The following is a 15,702-nucleotide window of genomic DNA, read 5'->3' on the forward strand; positions in this document are numbered from 1 at the left end:
TTATGAAGACGAGATCATAGTCTAAAAATCTAATAGTTATCAAAAGACACTTGATTTAATGAAAAAATCCATGTTGTAAGCATCTATATGATATTAAGTTAAATCTTCTTCAGTAAAAAAATTAAAAAATCTGATAAATAGTTTTTCACATCCACTCTCTTATGATAAATCTTCATATAAAACCAGCAATTTTGTGAAACCTCTTCATCATTCATCTTTTCACAAGTGCACTTTAATGAGGAATATAAAAATAAAAAAATAAAGGAAAAGATTAAAATACAGAGACAAAAAACAAATACGAAGCGGCTCGACGGCAGGGGCAAAGTGGACTGCGTTTGGCTGTTTTGCGTGAGAAGGGAAAAATGCAGGCTGTGCGAGGGTGTTTATCAGTTGCAGGAGTTCGATGGCTATCAAGCGCTAGTGCGGCAGCTTCTGATTCTGCTACCATCGCTTCCTCCATCTTAAATTCCCTCAAACTTAAACATGGTAAGGGACTCCATTGGTTAGGGTTAATCAATGCCATTTATACTCTGAAAATTTACGGTTTCTGATGTCCGAGTACAAATAAAACTTTTCACACAATGCAGTTCGTTTCGTGAGGCTTTTTGTTTTTTTGGGTTGAATTCTTAATTTTGTGACTTCAAGTGATTTATATTGACGTTCGTCAATAAAATCATGAATTTTATTCATAGTTCAATTTTTATTCATTTTGTGCTGAATTTTTTAGATCTCGTATGTTTCATTGGCATAATTTTTCAAAACCACAATCCTTAGGCTGGTTTCGCAATCAGTCACTTTTTATTTCAAGTAATGCTTAGAGCAGACAAATTTTGACCAAATTTTCATCCTTTTGGCAAAGTTGTGGCAACGTGATCTAATTTTTAAACTTAGAAAGCTATACAAGATCAACCGGCAATGTAAATTACATCGCTTTTAATTCTGCCCAAATTAACCTGGCAAAGAAATAAAACATATAATAATGCAGGTCACTGTCAATGGATTCTGTGTGTTGTGAGGTTATCTGGCCAGAAGGTGGAGCTCTTATTGATATGGTTGTCCCAATTTCAAATTCCATAACAATGCAGATAAAAAATTTTCAACCTGTACAATGGAATTTATTCCGTTTGGCGGTGATTTTATGCTTATTAATAATAAAAGCATCTTTTATGGTAAAGCTTATAAATAAAGGATTATATGAAAGCTATGAATGGCCATATTCAACAGACTTGGTGTTCTGTTAACTTGCAATAGCAAGTAGGAGCTACAAGAAACTGGAAGAAACCAAAAAGTAACTAAAACTGTAACAGATCCTAACCACAGGGGTGAACCCAAAAAACAAAATGTGTAAACCTTAAACAAGTGAAAAAAGATAACACCACATCCTGCAAATAGCAACGTAAAAGGAAGGCCTCTTGCTGAACAACTTAAGAGCAAAAATTCTATTGGCCACAAATCTGGGCAGGGTGTACGGCCTGATCATCAATCCTAACATCAAGATAGGAATGTGACCTTCTTGCTCTCTTAAGGGTACACTTTATTGATTGCTTCATCTCAGAACCTCAACATTTTATTACAAAATTTCAAAATATACACCATAGGAGTAACCTAAGGTCCTAAACAAATAATTTGCAATCCTTTATACTTGACTTCAACTGCAACATATGTTTGGCCTCGTGAATAGCCTCAGAGTACTTGCATGAAATCTCCAACCCACCAAAATTTTCACGATAGTGGATTATGCATAAATAGTTCGAGACAAAATTATGTGAATTCATTGTTGATTTGGACATTTATCATCAATAGATGCACGTTCTCTGCAATTATTATAGCTCAATAATACGTTCTCATGCCTAGTTTGTCAACAATAATTTAGTAATTAGTAATGAAAGTAATCATCAGTTGATGGAGATATGCTCCATTCCATAATCCAAACACCTGTGAAAGCATGCTGATATTAATATTATCAAACATTTTTATGTTGAAATGAATTGCCTTGTATGGCAACACATCTTGCATTGTCTCCCTGCTACTCCAATATCAAACAGCTTTGTTTCATGGCTATCTGCATCATCTATTTCCTTCTTAGGCAAATCCAACATAGCTCCGATTTCTTCAGCATCAACTGAGACCCAAGTTTTTCCTTCACTCAATAAAGCCCGTAAGTTTGACCTGTAATGAGATAGGAGCCATTCAACTATATGCGAAATTCACTGTAAATCAGATACATAACTTGTGCCAAGGCACCAAAAATTAGCCGTGATTTTTTGAAATTATCATCTCCATGTGGTTAACTTGTCGTGCAAGTATTTGGCTATCACACATGTTTTGCAATCTCCTATGCATTCCCAATCATCTCCTACTCAATCTTCAAGTTTTTTGGTCAGATATGCCTACCTCTTATATAGCTGTTTTTGTAATGTCCCCATTTGGGATTTACCTTGATTTTACTCCTGAAACAACAATTCTAACTTAAAGTGAGAATTGTAATATTTATAAATATAATTTCATTGATTCTAAAGACATTTTACTTTAATATTTAAAAATTAAATCATAATGCTAAGACCAATTTTTGGAAGACGCAACTTATCTTGATAGTTCTCTGTCTTGACAATGGATTTATGCTGATCATAAATCTCCCATAAACTGATGCTATTTACAATTCTGCTATAAAAGTCCTCACTACAAATCTGTTATAACACTCCTTATATTTGATATAACCTGATCATAAATTTGTCATGAATATGATCTCAAACCCCTTATATTATTCTCATCTAATCTGCTATTTGTCTGTTCATTCTCTCTTTTGAATCTGCTAGGAGTTCATACACTTCGCTCTAAATCTGAAGTAATGTTCCCATACAACTCCTTCCTAAGTCTGCAATCTATCTCCTTATTGCTGTCTTGGAAATCAATGCACATCTCATTCAATTCTGCATCCTACTACTTATTCATATCCAACTGTATAAGATAATCTTCTTACTTCTTCATATGACCTTCTTGTATACCTATAATATGACTTAATCTACATTGATTAGGAGACCAAACTCTCTTAACACAAATCCAATTAATGATAACATAATCTTTTCCCTGATATTGGATTGATTATTCAATCTGATGTATAGTCTCAGATTTATTTGTTCTGATCAAAGCACCGTTTCTGTATATATATATATATATATGTATATATATGTATATATATATATACCTTTATCTATTCTCAGATACTATTAATATATATATTACTGCAGAGCAGTTACCCGTATTGCAGTAAGTTATAATTATTATGTCATTATTAATATTCATAATATTATTAAATTCTGCATAGCAACATCAGCTGCCTTCTATATTATAGATACTAAGACCGTTCCTATACATACCACTAGGGACAAGGATGTTACTGCACAGACCATACATAATAGTTTCCAATCTATTCGATGGTTGCCAATATTATCTCTCTTTCTTTCCTTTTGTATATGCAACTAACAATGCCAATGGCAATCACTCAACGTAGAGCAGATTTCCCTGGAATAATTAGAAAAGATCCCCCCCCTCTTGAAGTGAGTCTGATCGCCTCCTTATATCTTGCAAAACGCAACGATAGGTTGCGTCCCAAAAGACATATCCAATGCTTGCTTCTTTTCATTATATGCTAATCTCACCGCATAACATATAGTTAGTTATCTCATGAATACTGATTAGTCTTTTCCTCCCTAATCGTTATCTTCTAAAGTCATAATAATAGATTGCTACTATTAATCTTCTACCTCGTGCCTCTTCACAACTCCATCGATAGTGATATAGATTATTATAATCGATATTGATTATTCTTGCTGAATATCACTGTCTATTGTTGAGGGGACAATCTCTGACACCAGCAGTCAGTATTGATTTAATAATTAACTTTATTGCTTGATTAGGATGAATGCTATATATTGTTTTATTGAATATTTGTTTTCTATTATTGTATTTGTTTTTTAATTATTTTGTAATTTGTTATGATAAGGATTAAGGAATGTTTACTTATTAATTTATTATTGATCAGTTACAGTTACACTGTTATTGATCAAATATTTAAATATCACTATTTTATTAATATGTAATATTTCACATATAATATTAATTTATTTTATTTAAATATTTCAAAAATATTAATTAATATTTAATAAATAAATAAATATTAATGATTCCAAGTAATCATTTGTTGATAATTATTATATTAATCAATAATAATTACTTCATTTAGGTTATATATAATTATCAAGGAGGGGACATGACAGTTTTTCTGCTTGTGACAGGCACATTCTTGGATTTTGATAAATAGTTTATGGTTTTCCTGTGTTTGAGGATGATTTTATTTTGAATTTGCTCATAACAATGCTTTAAGATTACTAGTGCGAGCTTTTCTCTTAGTCTCTAACACCTTAATTTTCTGTCAATCTGTGATTCAACAGTCTTCCTTTTTTCTGTGTAAGCTCCATCGCTTTCACTTCGTCACTTTAGTTTTTGAGGATTTCATAGTCTTTTGTGAATCCATTGGGTTCATTTTAAAAGTTTCTGCATAGATTTGGAGCTACCCCTTTAATTTTATTTCACATGAAAGTGACCATTTTTAAATGACAAGGTTCAATCGTATCTTATGTCATGTGAAAATCAAAGCTTGAAATGGCAAGCTCCACTGCATTCATTTGATGTGATACATCTGTGGCTATTTGATGACATGTAATCTGTACTTTTGCTATGTGTATTATAGTTCACCAATCTGCTTTGTCACATTTATTACTTGTTTTAACAAGCATTGATCAGGGCATTTGAGACAATCCATTTTGTTTGACGGGAAAGCTGATTGAATGCCTCTCGACTTGGTTGAATGTGTTTTCACTTTCATTGGGTTCCGGATATGGGATATTCTGAGAATTCTTGTTGTAAAATGTCTACCAAAGCCTACTTGCCTTAGTCAATTATAATCTTCATCTCCTTGTGTCTGGCCTTCAGAAATCACCTTTTTAATAGTTATTGAAATGCTCAAGTTGAATTCTTTGTGATTTAGCTATTTAAAAATTTTTTGGCGCATTTTGTTAATTGGCATTTGGGAAACCTTGAGCAAAGATGGCTTTAGAAAGCTGAAAACTGAAATTGAAGATCACAAGACTCGGCTTCTTTTCTCAGTTTTCAGCTTTGGATTTTTTAGGAATAACGCCAAATATCATGCTGAAAGCCAAAGCTGAGTCCTTGGGTACTAAGACAATTTCCTAGACCCTTTTCAAAAATGAAAATCATCATCCAGTTTATTTTTTTTTCACATATAGTTTTATAGCTTAGGGGACAGATAAAGGGGGCAACACAGAAATTAGAAGTAGAAGGGATCTAACAAACTGGTCACAAAACTCACATTTATAGAATGTTTTATAAGGTTAAGGCTCACGGATGTAGAGTCTAGACATTTTGACTCCTTTTCCTGTTTACGAGTAAAATTTGACAATTTATCTGGTGAATATGACTATAATACAAGTTTGTAAATTTTTTTGTAGGCTGTGGTCATGGGCCCTAAGACCACTTAGTTAGGGATTCCATTTTTAGATTTTATCTATTTTATCTTTATTTTTGGAAGTTTGGTTAAATGACCAGACTCTAAGCATGCTCGTCGAGGTATTTTAGCAGATTGCCCCTAGGTACGTGACTAAGTTCTTGTGAAACATCAGATCTGAAAGTCGAAAGAGTATGAATGAGGTCCTAGGGATGTGGAAGTGGCCTTTTCTATGGAAGGGCTGTCTGAGAGGCTGATCTGGAGATTCAGGATTCAGATGTGGCTGATTTGGTTTAGTATGGGGAGGATGTGAATGAAGGGTGGGACTCCTAGCATGAGAAGGCAGAACATCCACCACACACTGACTCCATAAAAGAGGACCTAGATTTAAATAAGAACATAGAGGCATGCTTCATGTAAGAATTCTAATTGGTGTAGTCCTAAGTCATTTCCTATATGATCAATCAAAGACCTCAAGAATAATAGAAATGATATATTTAAGACAGGTTCAAGGACTGTTTTTTTATAAATCGTAAATGAGCAGATAATCCCCAAAATTACAACTGAAAATTGGAAAAGGAATGGACATTAAATTGAAGATAGAGAAGAAATCCATAACTATCAAAGGATTGTGAACGCACATATGATTTCTAGAGATGGTATTTGTGGAGAGGGAAAGAACAAAGACAAATGAAAAATGCAGGCCCTGCATGTAGATTGTGATGAACCTTTGTCACAGTGATAAATGCAGGCCCTGCATGTAGATTGTGGTGAACCTTTGTTATAAATAGATACTTAGGTGGTACAGTATGCCATTTTTGTGCACAAAGCATATGGTTAGGTTGTTCACAGTGTCACTGTATTTAAGCCAAAGCAGCACCCACATTGTCATAGATTTAAGCCCGAGTTGGCATTTACAGCCTCTCGATAAAGTTGCAGTGCATTTGTTGTTTGTACATTTTTAGTGTTAAAACATCACTCATATTTTTCACCAATGCTAGAATTGATTTCTTTTGCACTTTCCACAATTTTATTCATGTCATCATTTATTATTTTCAGATTCTACAACAGATTCAGAAATATTCAATTGCTGGTTTCTATTTCAAATGTGGGTTTATGTTTATTAGTTCGAAAATTTCATATATTTTAATTAAAATGTTTCAAAATGAGCTTTCATGCAGAGAGTTCTTCGTTATAATTTATAACAGAAAACTAATGATGGTGACATAGCAGTTGTATCCAAGCCTCATTTTTGTCTTTGTGAATGAAGCTTTAGAAATTGAATACTGGTTATTACTCATTGATGAATAATCATGTATATGAGAAGATTATTATAAAGAGACTACAGATTCAGAAATATTTAATTGTTGGTTTCTATTTCAAATGTGGGTTTATGTTAATTATTTCGAAAACTTCATATATTTTAATTAAAATGTTTCAAAAAGAGCTTTCATGCAGAGAGTTCTTCGTTGTATCTTATAACAGAAAGCTAATGATGGTGACATAGCAGTTGTATCCAAGCCTCATTTTTGCCTTTGTTGTGAATTAAGCTTTAGAAATTGAATACTGGTTATTACTCATTGATGAATAATCATGTTTATGAGAAGATTATTACAAAGAAACTCTAAAAGAACTTTTTTTTGCAGAATTTTCAAATTTTCATGTTTATGAAGATGATCAATGGAAGTGATTATTTAAATTTAAAAGAAGTCAGTGGGGAGGTGATGACCAAGGATGAATGTAGTTAAATGCATAAATTTGTTGTCGAAGATCCTGATCTTAGTGATGCTCTTTTTGAATAGAGGCTAATAAATGAACTTGTGTTTGGTATGTTGTGGTCATAATTCTGTAATAGTTTTACTCTTTGTTGGAAAGCCCTTTAGAAGAGACTTAAAAAAAGGCAATAAGGCTAGAAACATCTTCTAAATAATTGCTACCTATGCTTGTATTCTTGTTGCAGATTTGTATGAAAAAGGAGAAAGGTAAGCAACTAGTTTTTTCTTTTTTGAAATCATGATCTGAGAGACATTTCAACTGATTACTGCAAAATTCTATGCTACCAAAGAACACTGTTGGCAGAAATTTAATTACATTCATAAGTCTAACACGAGTGTTCAAGCAATAGCTTTATTATATCAGGTACCGGGCAATGCAAGGCTTGGTACAGGAAGGACTTGACAAGTAAACATTCTTACCCTTACATTTGACTAACTCTCTATTGGTTGGTTACTGAAGCAGTTATTCATTAAGGCATAATCATCAAGCCTACTGTAGGAACTGAAAATAAATATTGCACCGTCCAAGAAAACAAAATGATTGTCAAGCACATAATTAAGTCGGCAATGAAATATGTAATTTATTAATGATAATGAGAAGAGTCAGAGATATTTTTGTGAGAACGTAGAAGATGTCTTGCTCTAATTTACTGATACCATAAAGTAATATGAATTTTTTCTACTCCAATCATAACTTGTATTACCTCTAAGCACTACAGCACTTTTAATATAAGAACGCTTTTATTAATTTCCAAAATGAAAACATCTGAGATAAGGGATACTTATCTTTCAATTTTCAAACTTCAAAACAAATAATCCCAGCCCAACAGTGATTTCTTTCAAAATTAAATACAATGGCACTGAGGTTTTTAATCTACATATCAATTTCCTTAAATTGGTAAAGTATGTACACTGCTTTACAAGAAAGAAACATTTGCTAATCAATGTGCAAGCTATATGTTGAACTGGACATATAAGTGAATCTTATCTTGCTTTTAGAAAGGGGTAAGTGTTTATCATTCCAGTCTCAATTTTTTCATGGTGGTAAAAATATTGTTTCCAGGATTTTAATATGTTCTTAACATTAATGCTATCTAAACTGTGTTGGCAGGCGAGGCCCTAGTACAAAATGAGGGAGACAGTGATATTAGCAAAGCTATTATCAAGCTGGCAAAGGAACGTGGGATCACAACAGTTAGTATAGTTGCAGATAAACCTGGCAATTCTCAGATAATGGAAAGCCTCAAAGAACTTGGTGGGGATGTAGTTGTGCCAGAAGGCTATGCATCAACATGGTGTGCACTCCTTTTCTTATTTTTGAATCTGTTCTAGCAAGTATGGTATGAAATGATTGGTTGTATACTAATATATTTTGCTAATCTAAGGCATGCCTTCGCATGGATCCAATGTATGAGGTATTTATTTGTTATAATGCTAGATTTTGTGTCTTCTAGTTGCATCATTCAGCCATACATACAAATAGGATATTAATTGCATCATTTAGCCATACATACAACAAGATACACTTGCTTGGTCACATTTTGATGCCCTTTTGATGCAGGGGCATCCAAGTTGTAAGAGCAATCTTGCATCACCTAAAAATATCATTTAATTTTTCAATAAAGGCTATTTTTGGCAGGGTTGCTATTTTTAGTAAGTTGGCAGTTTTGCATGAAATCTTACACAGACCTCTTGAATGGTGAATTGAAGCTAATGGTGAAAAAATTATCCTAATATCTTGTGGCATGTAAGAGATATTTCAATTCTTTTGGAAAAATTCTCCAATACGGCTTCAAATGCAATTTTGAGGGCCTTTGAGGTCTTAGATGGGCTCAAAAGTTGAGCACACTCGACTGTTGTAGGTCTCCTCACAAGATTTCCGACAATATATGATGATTAAAGATCCAATAGCTGGTTTGAAAGTTATGGCTCCCAGAAGTTTGACTACCAAAAATCCAATAAAATATTTTATTAGGTGAGAAAGTGGTAGGTTAGGCTTTTGGTGCTAAAAAACAGGGGATTTCACTTTCCAGAACATTCTAAGGTGATTATACATTCCAGATAAAGAAGGTGAATGCGGGTTATAGAACATAGTTCCAGTTTTGTAGTTTGTGGCTTTGACTTGCAAATTATTGTAATGAGAAAGTCCATGTGGCTGTAGTATGTTATTTTCTAAATGTTGTAGTGCAATTTCATTGGGATAATAGAAAACAAGTGTTTCTTTTTTGCAATTTTCTGCGTATTTCTCTATTTTTGTTGGATGTTTGGGTTTGTAAGGGGAGTACCCTTCATCAAGTGGTGTTGGAGCAAAAGTTCCTAAGTGTGTGAATAGATCATCGAACGTGAAGTAGTTTGCACTAGGACTATGGTTTTGGGTCTATGAGAAAAGTGACAAATATGCTTTTACAAAGGAACTGTGGTGGATGAAATGCTGTTGTGAAAAAAGAGGGTTTTAGGGCCCTCCAGTGACAAGTTCAAACACTACAAGAGGAGCTATGTAGAGAAGTTGATATTGTTGATGAAATAGCTTCAGTCAACATCCTTCATGACTAACGACATAAATAATTTGCCTCATTGGCCTATTGGCCTTAGACAAATTATATCATTGAATATAAAAATGCTTAAAAGAACAAACACGATTTGTATAAATATAATCATTCATTTATATGAAGGGTTATATAAATCCCGTCAATCTCTAGGAGTCATGATTAAGGAACCGGTGGGTAATTAACTTAACCAATGCAAAACTATAACATTAGAATGGAAGACGACTTTTGGAGGAGTCATGATGGTTGAAGGCTCATTTGATCGGGATACTTATGAAGGTTTGGATCATTCTCCATACCGAAGACTCAGCAGATAGTCCGTGTAGATCACTCAGCCTGTGGATTTCATATAACACAGTCCGTTGATATCGAATAGCAGACTTTACGTGAATATTGCATAGCAGATCGAAGATTCATATAATAGTTTGTTGATAGTGTGTGGCAGATAGAAGACTATCTACAACAGGTTGAGCATCAAAAAAGGAATTTCTATTCCTTAATGCAGATCAGATATTCTCCATATTGAACTATCATATAGCTTTAAGAGTGAAGCAAATTTCTTTGTAAAGTCCCTCGACACATTTGAGATAATAAAGTCCTCTTTGATTGCTGGGTTTTTCACCTTCAAGAGGAAGGTTTTCCCAGGGTAATAGTTGTGCATTTGTGTGAATTATTGAATCACCTAATCTGATCATAAAATTTAACATGGTATCAGAGCCACAGTGAAAGAAGATCGTGATTAGATTCTAAACAACTTCTAAGTATTCTCTCCTCTCTCTCCCTGCTGTGCAGTATCTCTAAGTCTCGAAAATGGTGAATGGTCTTAAAGTCGAAGATAGACTTGAAGGGGCATCTAACTTCACCTCATGGAAGTTTAGAGTGCTCATTGCACTTGAAGAGAATGATCTTCTTCAATTTATAGAGGAAAAGGATTTATTTGAACCTAAAGATCATGAGGAGAAATTGCAATTCAAGAAAAATGCCATCAAAGCAAAGAAGATATTAATCGACTCCGTGAAGGATCACTTGGTGCCTCTCATCTCCAAGATGACAATTGCAAGAGATATGTTCAAGACTTGGGAAGGTTTATATGAGATTAACAACGTAAGTAGGGCTCTTGCCTTGAGACAACAACTCCACCAAGTGAAGATGGCAAAAGGAGATTCAGTCATCACCTACTTTATGAAAATTTCAGAATTGAGAGATCAACTATGCGCAATTGGGGATCAAGTGATACATAAAGACCTTGTCATGCTAGCCTTGAATGATCTGCCTCATTCATGGGAGCCATTTATTCAAAGCATAAGTGGAAGGTCAAAATTACCTAAGTTTGATCGACTTCGAGCAGATTGTATTCGAGAAGAATCAAGATTGATTGCTAGAGGAATCGTCAAGAGTTTTCAAAATGAAGATACACATGTTCTTGCCGCTCAATCTACCAAGAAGCGAAAGTATTGGAAGAAGGGCAACTTCAAAAAGAATAGAGATTTCAAATCAGATTCTGCAGCTGATTCTAGGGAGAGGAAGAAAGATCTCTCTCGCATCCAGTGTTTTTGATGTGACAAGTTTGGTCACTTTGCAAAGGATTGTTTAACGAGACCTAATCATCAAGGAGCAAACATCAATGAAGTCTCATCTCAAAAGGAGGTTGAAGATAGCTCCAATGGTTTTCTTTTCATATCAGCATTATCAAGCAATGTTCCTACGGAAAGTGATACATGGTTAATTGATAGTGGAGCCTCTTGACATATCATTGGTCATCGGGAGTACCTTTCTAATTTAGTAGAGAGAGTCACATCTCCAAGTCATCATTGGGGATGATGCATGCTATGCTGTAAGAGGAATTGGTGCTACATCTCTAAAATTTGAATCAGGAGTTTCTCTACACCTAAGTGATGTATTGTTCGTTCCAGGGATCAAGAGGAACCTAGTATCCATTTCAGCCTTGGAGGATAAGGGATATCAAATTGCATTTTCTGAAGGAAGTGTTCTTGCTTGGCCTAAGAACTCTAGCATCAAGACTGCTCGTGTGATCAGAAATCGACATGAGACTTTATACAAACTCTCCACTCTCCCAGTTCAAGCACTTATTCATGATTCTGCAAGTTCCAGCGAACTCTGCCACAAAAGACTTGGACATCTTCACTTCAGGGCTCTTCCATCTTTGGAGAAGATGGTAAAAGGTATTCCTAAACTCATTCATGTAAATGATGGTACTTGTAAAGGTTGTGCTATGGGTAAAAATGTTAAAAGTCCTTTCCATAGCAGTGAAAGTAGGTCTAAAGAAATACTAGATCTTGTACATTCAGATTTATGTGGTCCAATGTCAATTCCATCCCTAAGTGGATGTTTGTATTATGTAACTTTTATAGATGACTACTCTAAGAAGACTTGGATTTATTTCTTAAGGTCTAAAGAGTCTGATGAAGTCCTAGGTAGGTTTAAAGAGATTAAAGCTCTTGTAGAAAATATCACTGGAAAGAAAATTAAAACTCTAAGGTCTGACAATGGAGGTGAATACACCTCGGGTAGCTTTCGTGATTTCTGTATTGAGGCAGGGATCAAGAGGGAAATGTGTTCCTTACAACCCTCAACAAAATGGGGTTGTTGAAAGGAAGAACAAATCTATAGTTGAAGCTGCAAAAGCTATGATTCATGATCAAGACCTTCAGATTTTCCTATGGGCAGAAGCCTCTAGAACAACAGTGTATGTTCAAAATAGATGACCTCATCGGATATTACAAAATATAACTCCTGAAGAAGCCTTCTCAGGTATCAAGCCTGATATTAATCACCTGAGAATATTTGGTTGTCCTGTGTATGGTCATATTCCCAAGGACAAGAGAACCAAGTTGGAGCCTTCTGGCAAGAGAGGAATATTTGTAGGCTACAGTGAAACCTCCAAAGCCTATTGTGTTTACATTCCTGGTCAAAAACAAATAGAGGTTAGCAGGGATGTCACATTTGAGGAAGATGTTGCATTCAGAAAATCAAAGGGCTCATGCATGGAGATAGATGATGAGACTCCTCAAAACATGGATGTTGACCATACTCCTGAGGTTCAGAGGGAGTCTACAGTACTTGATATAAGCAATGATCCAATTGAACCCTTAGATCCCACTGATGGGCCTAGGGATATTGTTGTCTCGAAAGAGACCTCTTTGGGCACGAAACACTATGTAGGAAGCATAACAATTTGCTGCTCCTAGAGGCACATTTAGGGAAAGCAAAAGACCACAAAGATTCTCTGGTTATGTTGCATTAATGTGTAATCTTATTGAGTTTGAACCATCTAGTGTAGAAGAAGCCTCAAATCAACAAGTTTGGAAAGATGCTATAGACGAAGAGTATTAATCCATTCTCAAGAACAATGTGTGGGATATTGTGCTTAGACCAGAAGGGAAGTCTGTCGTATCTTCCAAGTGGTTGTTCAAGATAAAACATGTAGCTGATGGCAGCATTGAAAAGTACAAAGCTAGATTTGTGGCTTGTGGTTTCTCTCAACAAGAAGGAATAGACTACGAAGAAACATTTGTCCCTGTTGTTCGCTATACTTCCATTAGAACGATCATTGCTATTGCAACAACTAAAGGATGGAAGTTGCATTAGATGGATGTGAAGACTACTTTTCTCAATGGCGTGATTGAAGAAGAAGTCTACATCGAGCAACCTGAGGGGTTTGTGATTCATGGGAAAGAATCTCATGTATGTAAATTGAAGAAAGCCCTATGTGGTCTTAAACAGGCTCCTTGGGCTTGGTATAGATACTTAGTGGGTTTGGGTTTCTGCAAAAATGATGTTGATCCAAACCTTTACTTCAAAGTATTCAATGGTGATATGTTGATCTTGGTACTTTATGTTGACGATCTATTTATTACCAGAGAAGATCATCTCATTAATAGATGTAAGAAGGAGTTGACTTCAAAATTTGAGATGAAACTGCAACTAGTTTAGATCTTGTGGACCCTACTATGTACATGCAATTGATTGGGTCCCTGAAGTCTGTTGTATCTTCCAAGTGGTTGTTCAAGATAAAACATGCAGCTGATGGCAGCATTGAAAAGTACAAAGCTAGATTTGTGGCTCGTGGTTTCTCTCAACAAGAAGGAATAGACTACGAAGAAACATTTGCCCCTGTTGCTCGCTATACTTCTATTAGAACCATCATTGCTATTGCAGCAGCGAAAGGATGGAAGTTGCATAAGATGGATGTAAAGACTGCTTTTCTCAATGGCGTGATTGAAGAAGAAGTCTACATCGAGCAACTTGAGGGGTTCGTGATTCATGGGAAAGAGTCTCATGTGTGTAAATTGAAGAAAGCCCTATATGGTCTTAAACAGGCTCCTTGGGCTTGGTATGAAAGAATTGATAGATACTTAGTGGGTTTGGGTTTTTGCAAAAATGATGTTGATCCAAACCTTTACTTCAAAGTATTCAATGGTGATATGTTGATCTTGGTACTTTATGTTGATGATCTATTTATTACCGAAGAAGATCATCTCATTAATAGATGTAAGAAGGAGTTGACTTCATAATTTGAGATGAAGGACTTAGGACTTATGCACTTCTTTCTAGGGTTGGAGGTGTGGCAGAGGCCCAATGGGATTATCCTAAGTCAAGGTAAATACACCATCAACATATTGAAGAGATTTGGAATGACTGATTGTAAATCCATTCCCACACCCATGGAAACTAATTTGAAGAAATTAAGGGAAACTGCAGCTAGTTCAGATCTTGTGGACCCTACTATGTACATGTAATTGATTGGGTCCCTGATGTATCTAGTTAACACTAGACCAGATATTTGTTATGCAGTGAATGCACTTAGTCAGTTCATGAGTGAACCTAGACAGATACATCTAGTTGCAGTCAAGCATATCTTGAGATACTTGCATGGCACAGTTGGATATGGCTTGAAATACTCTTCCAGTATGGACTTGATTCTTGAAGGATATTCTGATTCTAATTGGGCAGGGAGTGTTACTGATCGGAAGAGCACTTCTGGTTGTTGCTTCAGTTTGGGATCTGCTATGATTTCCTGGTGTAGCAGGAAGTAGTCTTCAGTAGCTCTGAGCACTGTAGAGGCAAAATACATTGCAGCATGTGTAGCAACTCGCGAAGCAGTATGGCTTCGTAAGCTCCTTGTAGGATTGTCTGATCAATCATTGGAGCCTACCATCATACATTGTGATAATCAAAGCTGTGTAAAGCTTTCAGTCAATCCAGTATTTCATGACAAAACGAAGCATGTAGAGATTCAGTACCACTATATCAAAGATATGGTACAAAGGAATGTTGTTCAGTTGAGATACATTTGTACTGAGGAGCAGATGACCGACATTTTCACCAAGCCTCTTGCGAAAGTGAAATTTGTGCATTTTCGAGACAAGCTTGGAATTGTGGAAAATGAAGCTCTTGCTGAGAGGGAGTCTTAGCATCAGTAATTACTTGATATGTATTATAATGCATTCTTCTCTGTGAGAGAAGTTTGAGGTGCAAGCCCTTGTCATGCATTCTTCTCTGAGAGAGAATTTTGAGGTAACAACCCTTGTTGAGCATTCTTCTTTGTGAGAGAAGTTTGAGGTATCAGCCCTTGTTGAGCATTCTTCTCTGTGAGAGAAGTTTGAGGTATCAACCCTTGTTGTGCATTCTTCTTTGTTAGAGAAGTTTGAGGTTCCAGCCCTTGTTCCACCCTATGCGAGTAGGCATGGTGGATCCACCCTCTGTGAGTAGGTACGGTGGATGTTATGATCTTGCGCTTGTGCATATTTCCTCTTTGAGAGTAGCCATGGTGAATGTCACTATATGACTCAGTTATCAAGAAGGATTCCTCCCTAGCTAAGAGGGAGTGTTGATG

The 15,702-nt window shown here is 35.4% G+C and overlaps 1 protein-coding gene across 1 annotated transcript in view; it reads left to right on the plus strand.

The window, feature by feature from the left end:
• Positions 1-211: 211 nt before the first annotated feature.
• Positions 212-15,702, plus strand: part of LOC131068569 (uncharacterized) — a 43,180-nt gene continuing 27,689 nt past the window's right edge. The window contains exons 1-2 of the mRNA XM_058003795.2: positions 212-486; positions 8,411-8,594. Of these exons, the coding sequence (XP_057859778.2) occupies positions 363-486; positions 8,411-8,594 (308 nt within the window). The 5' untranslated portion in view covers positions 212-362. The remainder of the gene's footprint in view (positions 487-8,410; positions 8,595-15,702) is intronic.

The sequence above is a fragment of the Cryptomeria japonica genome, chromosome 11, assembly GCF_030272615.1.
Source record: "Cryptomeria japonica chromosome 11, Sugi_1.0, whole genome shotgun sequence".
NCBI lineage: Eukaryota > Viridiplantae > Streptophyta > Pinopsida > Cupressales > Cupressaceae > Cryptomeria > Cryptomeria japonica.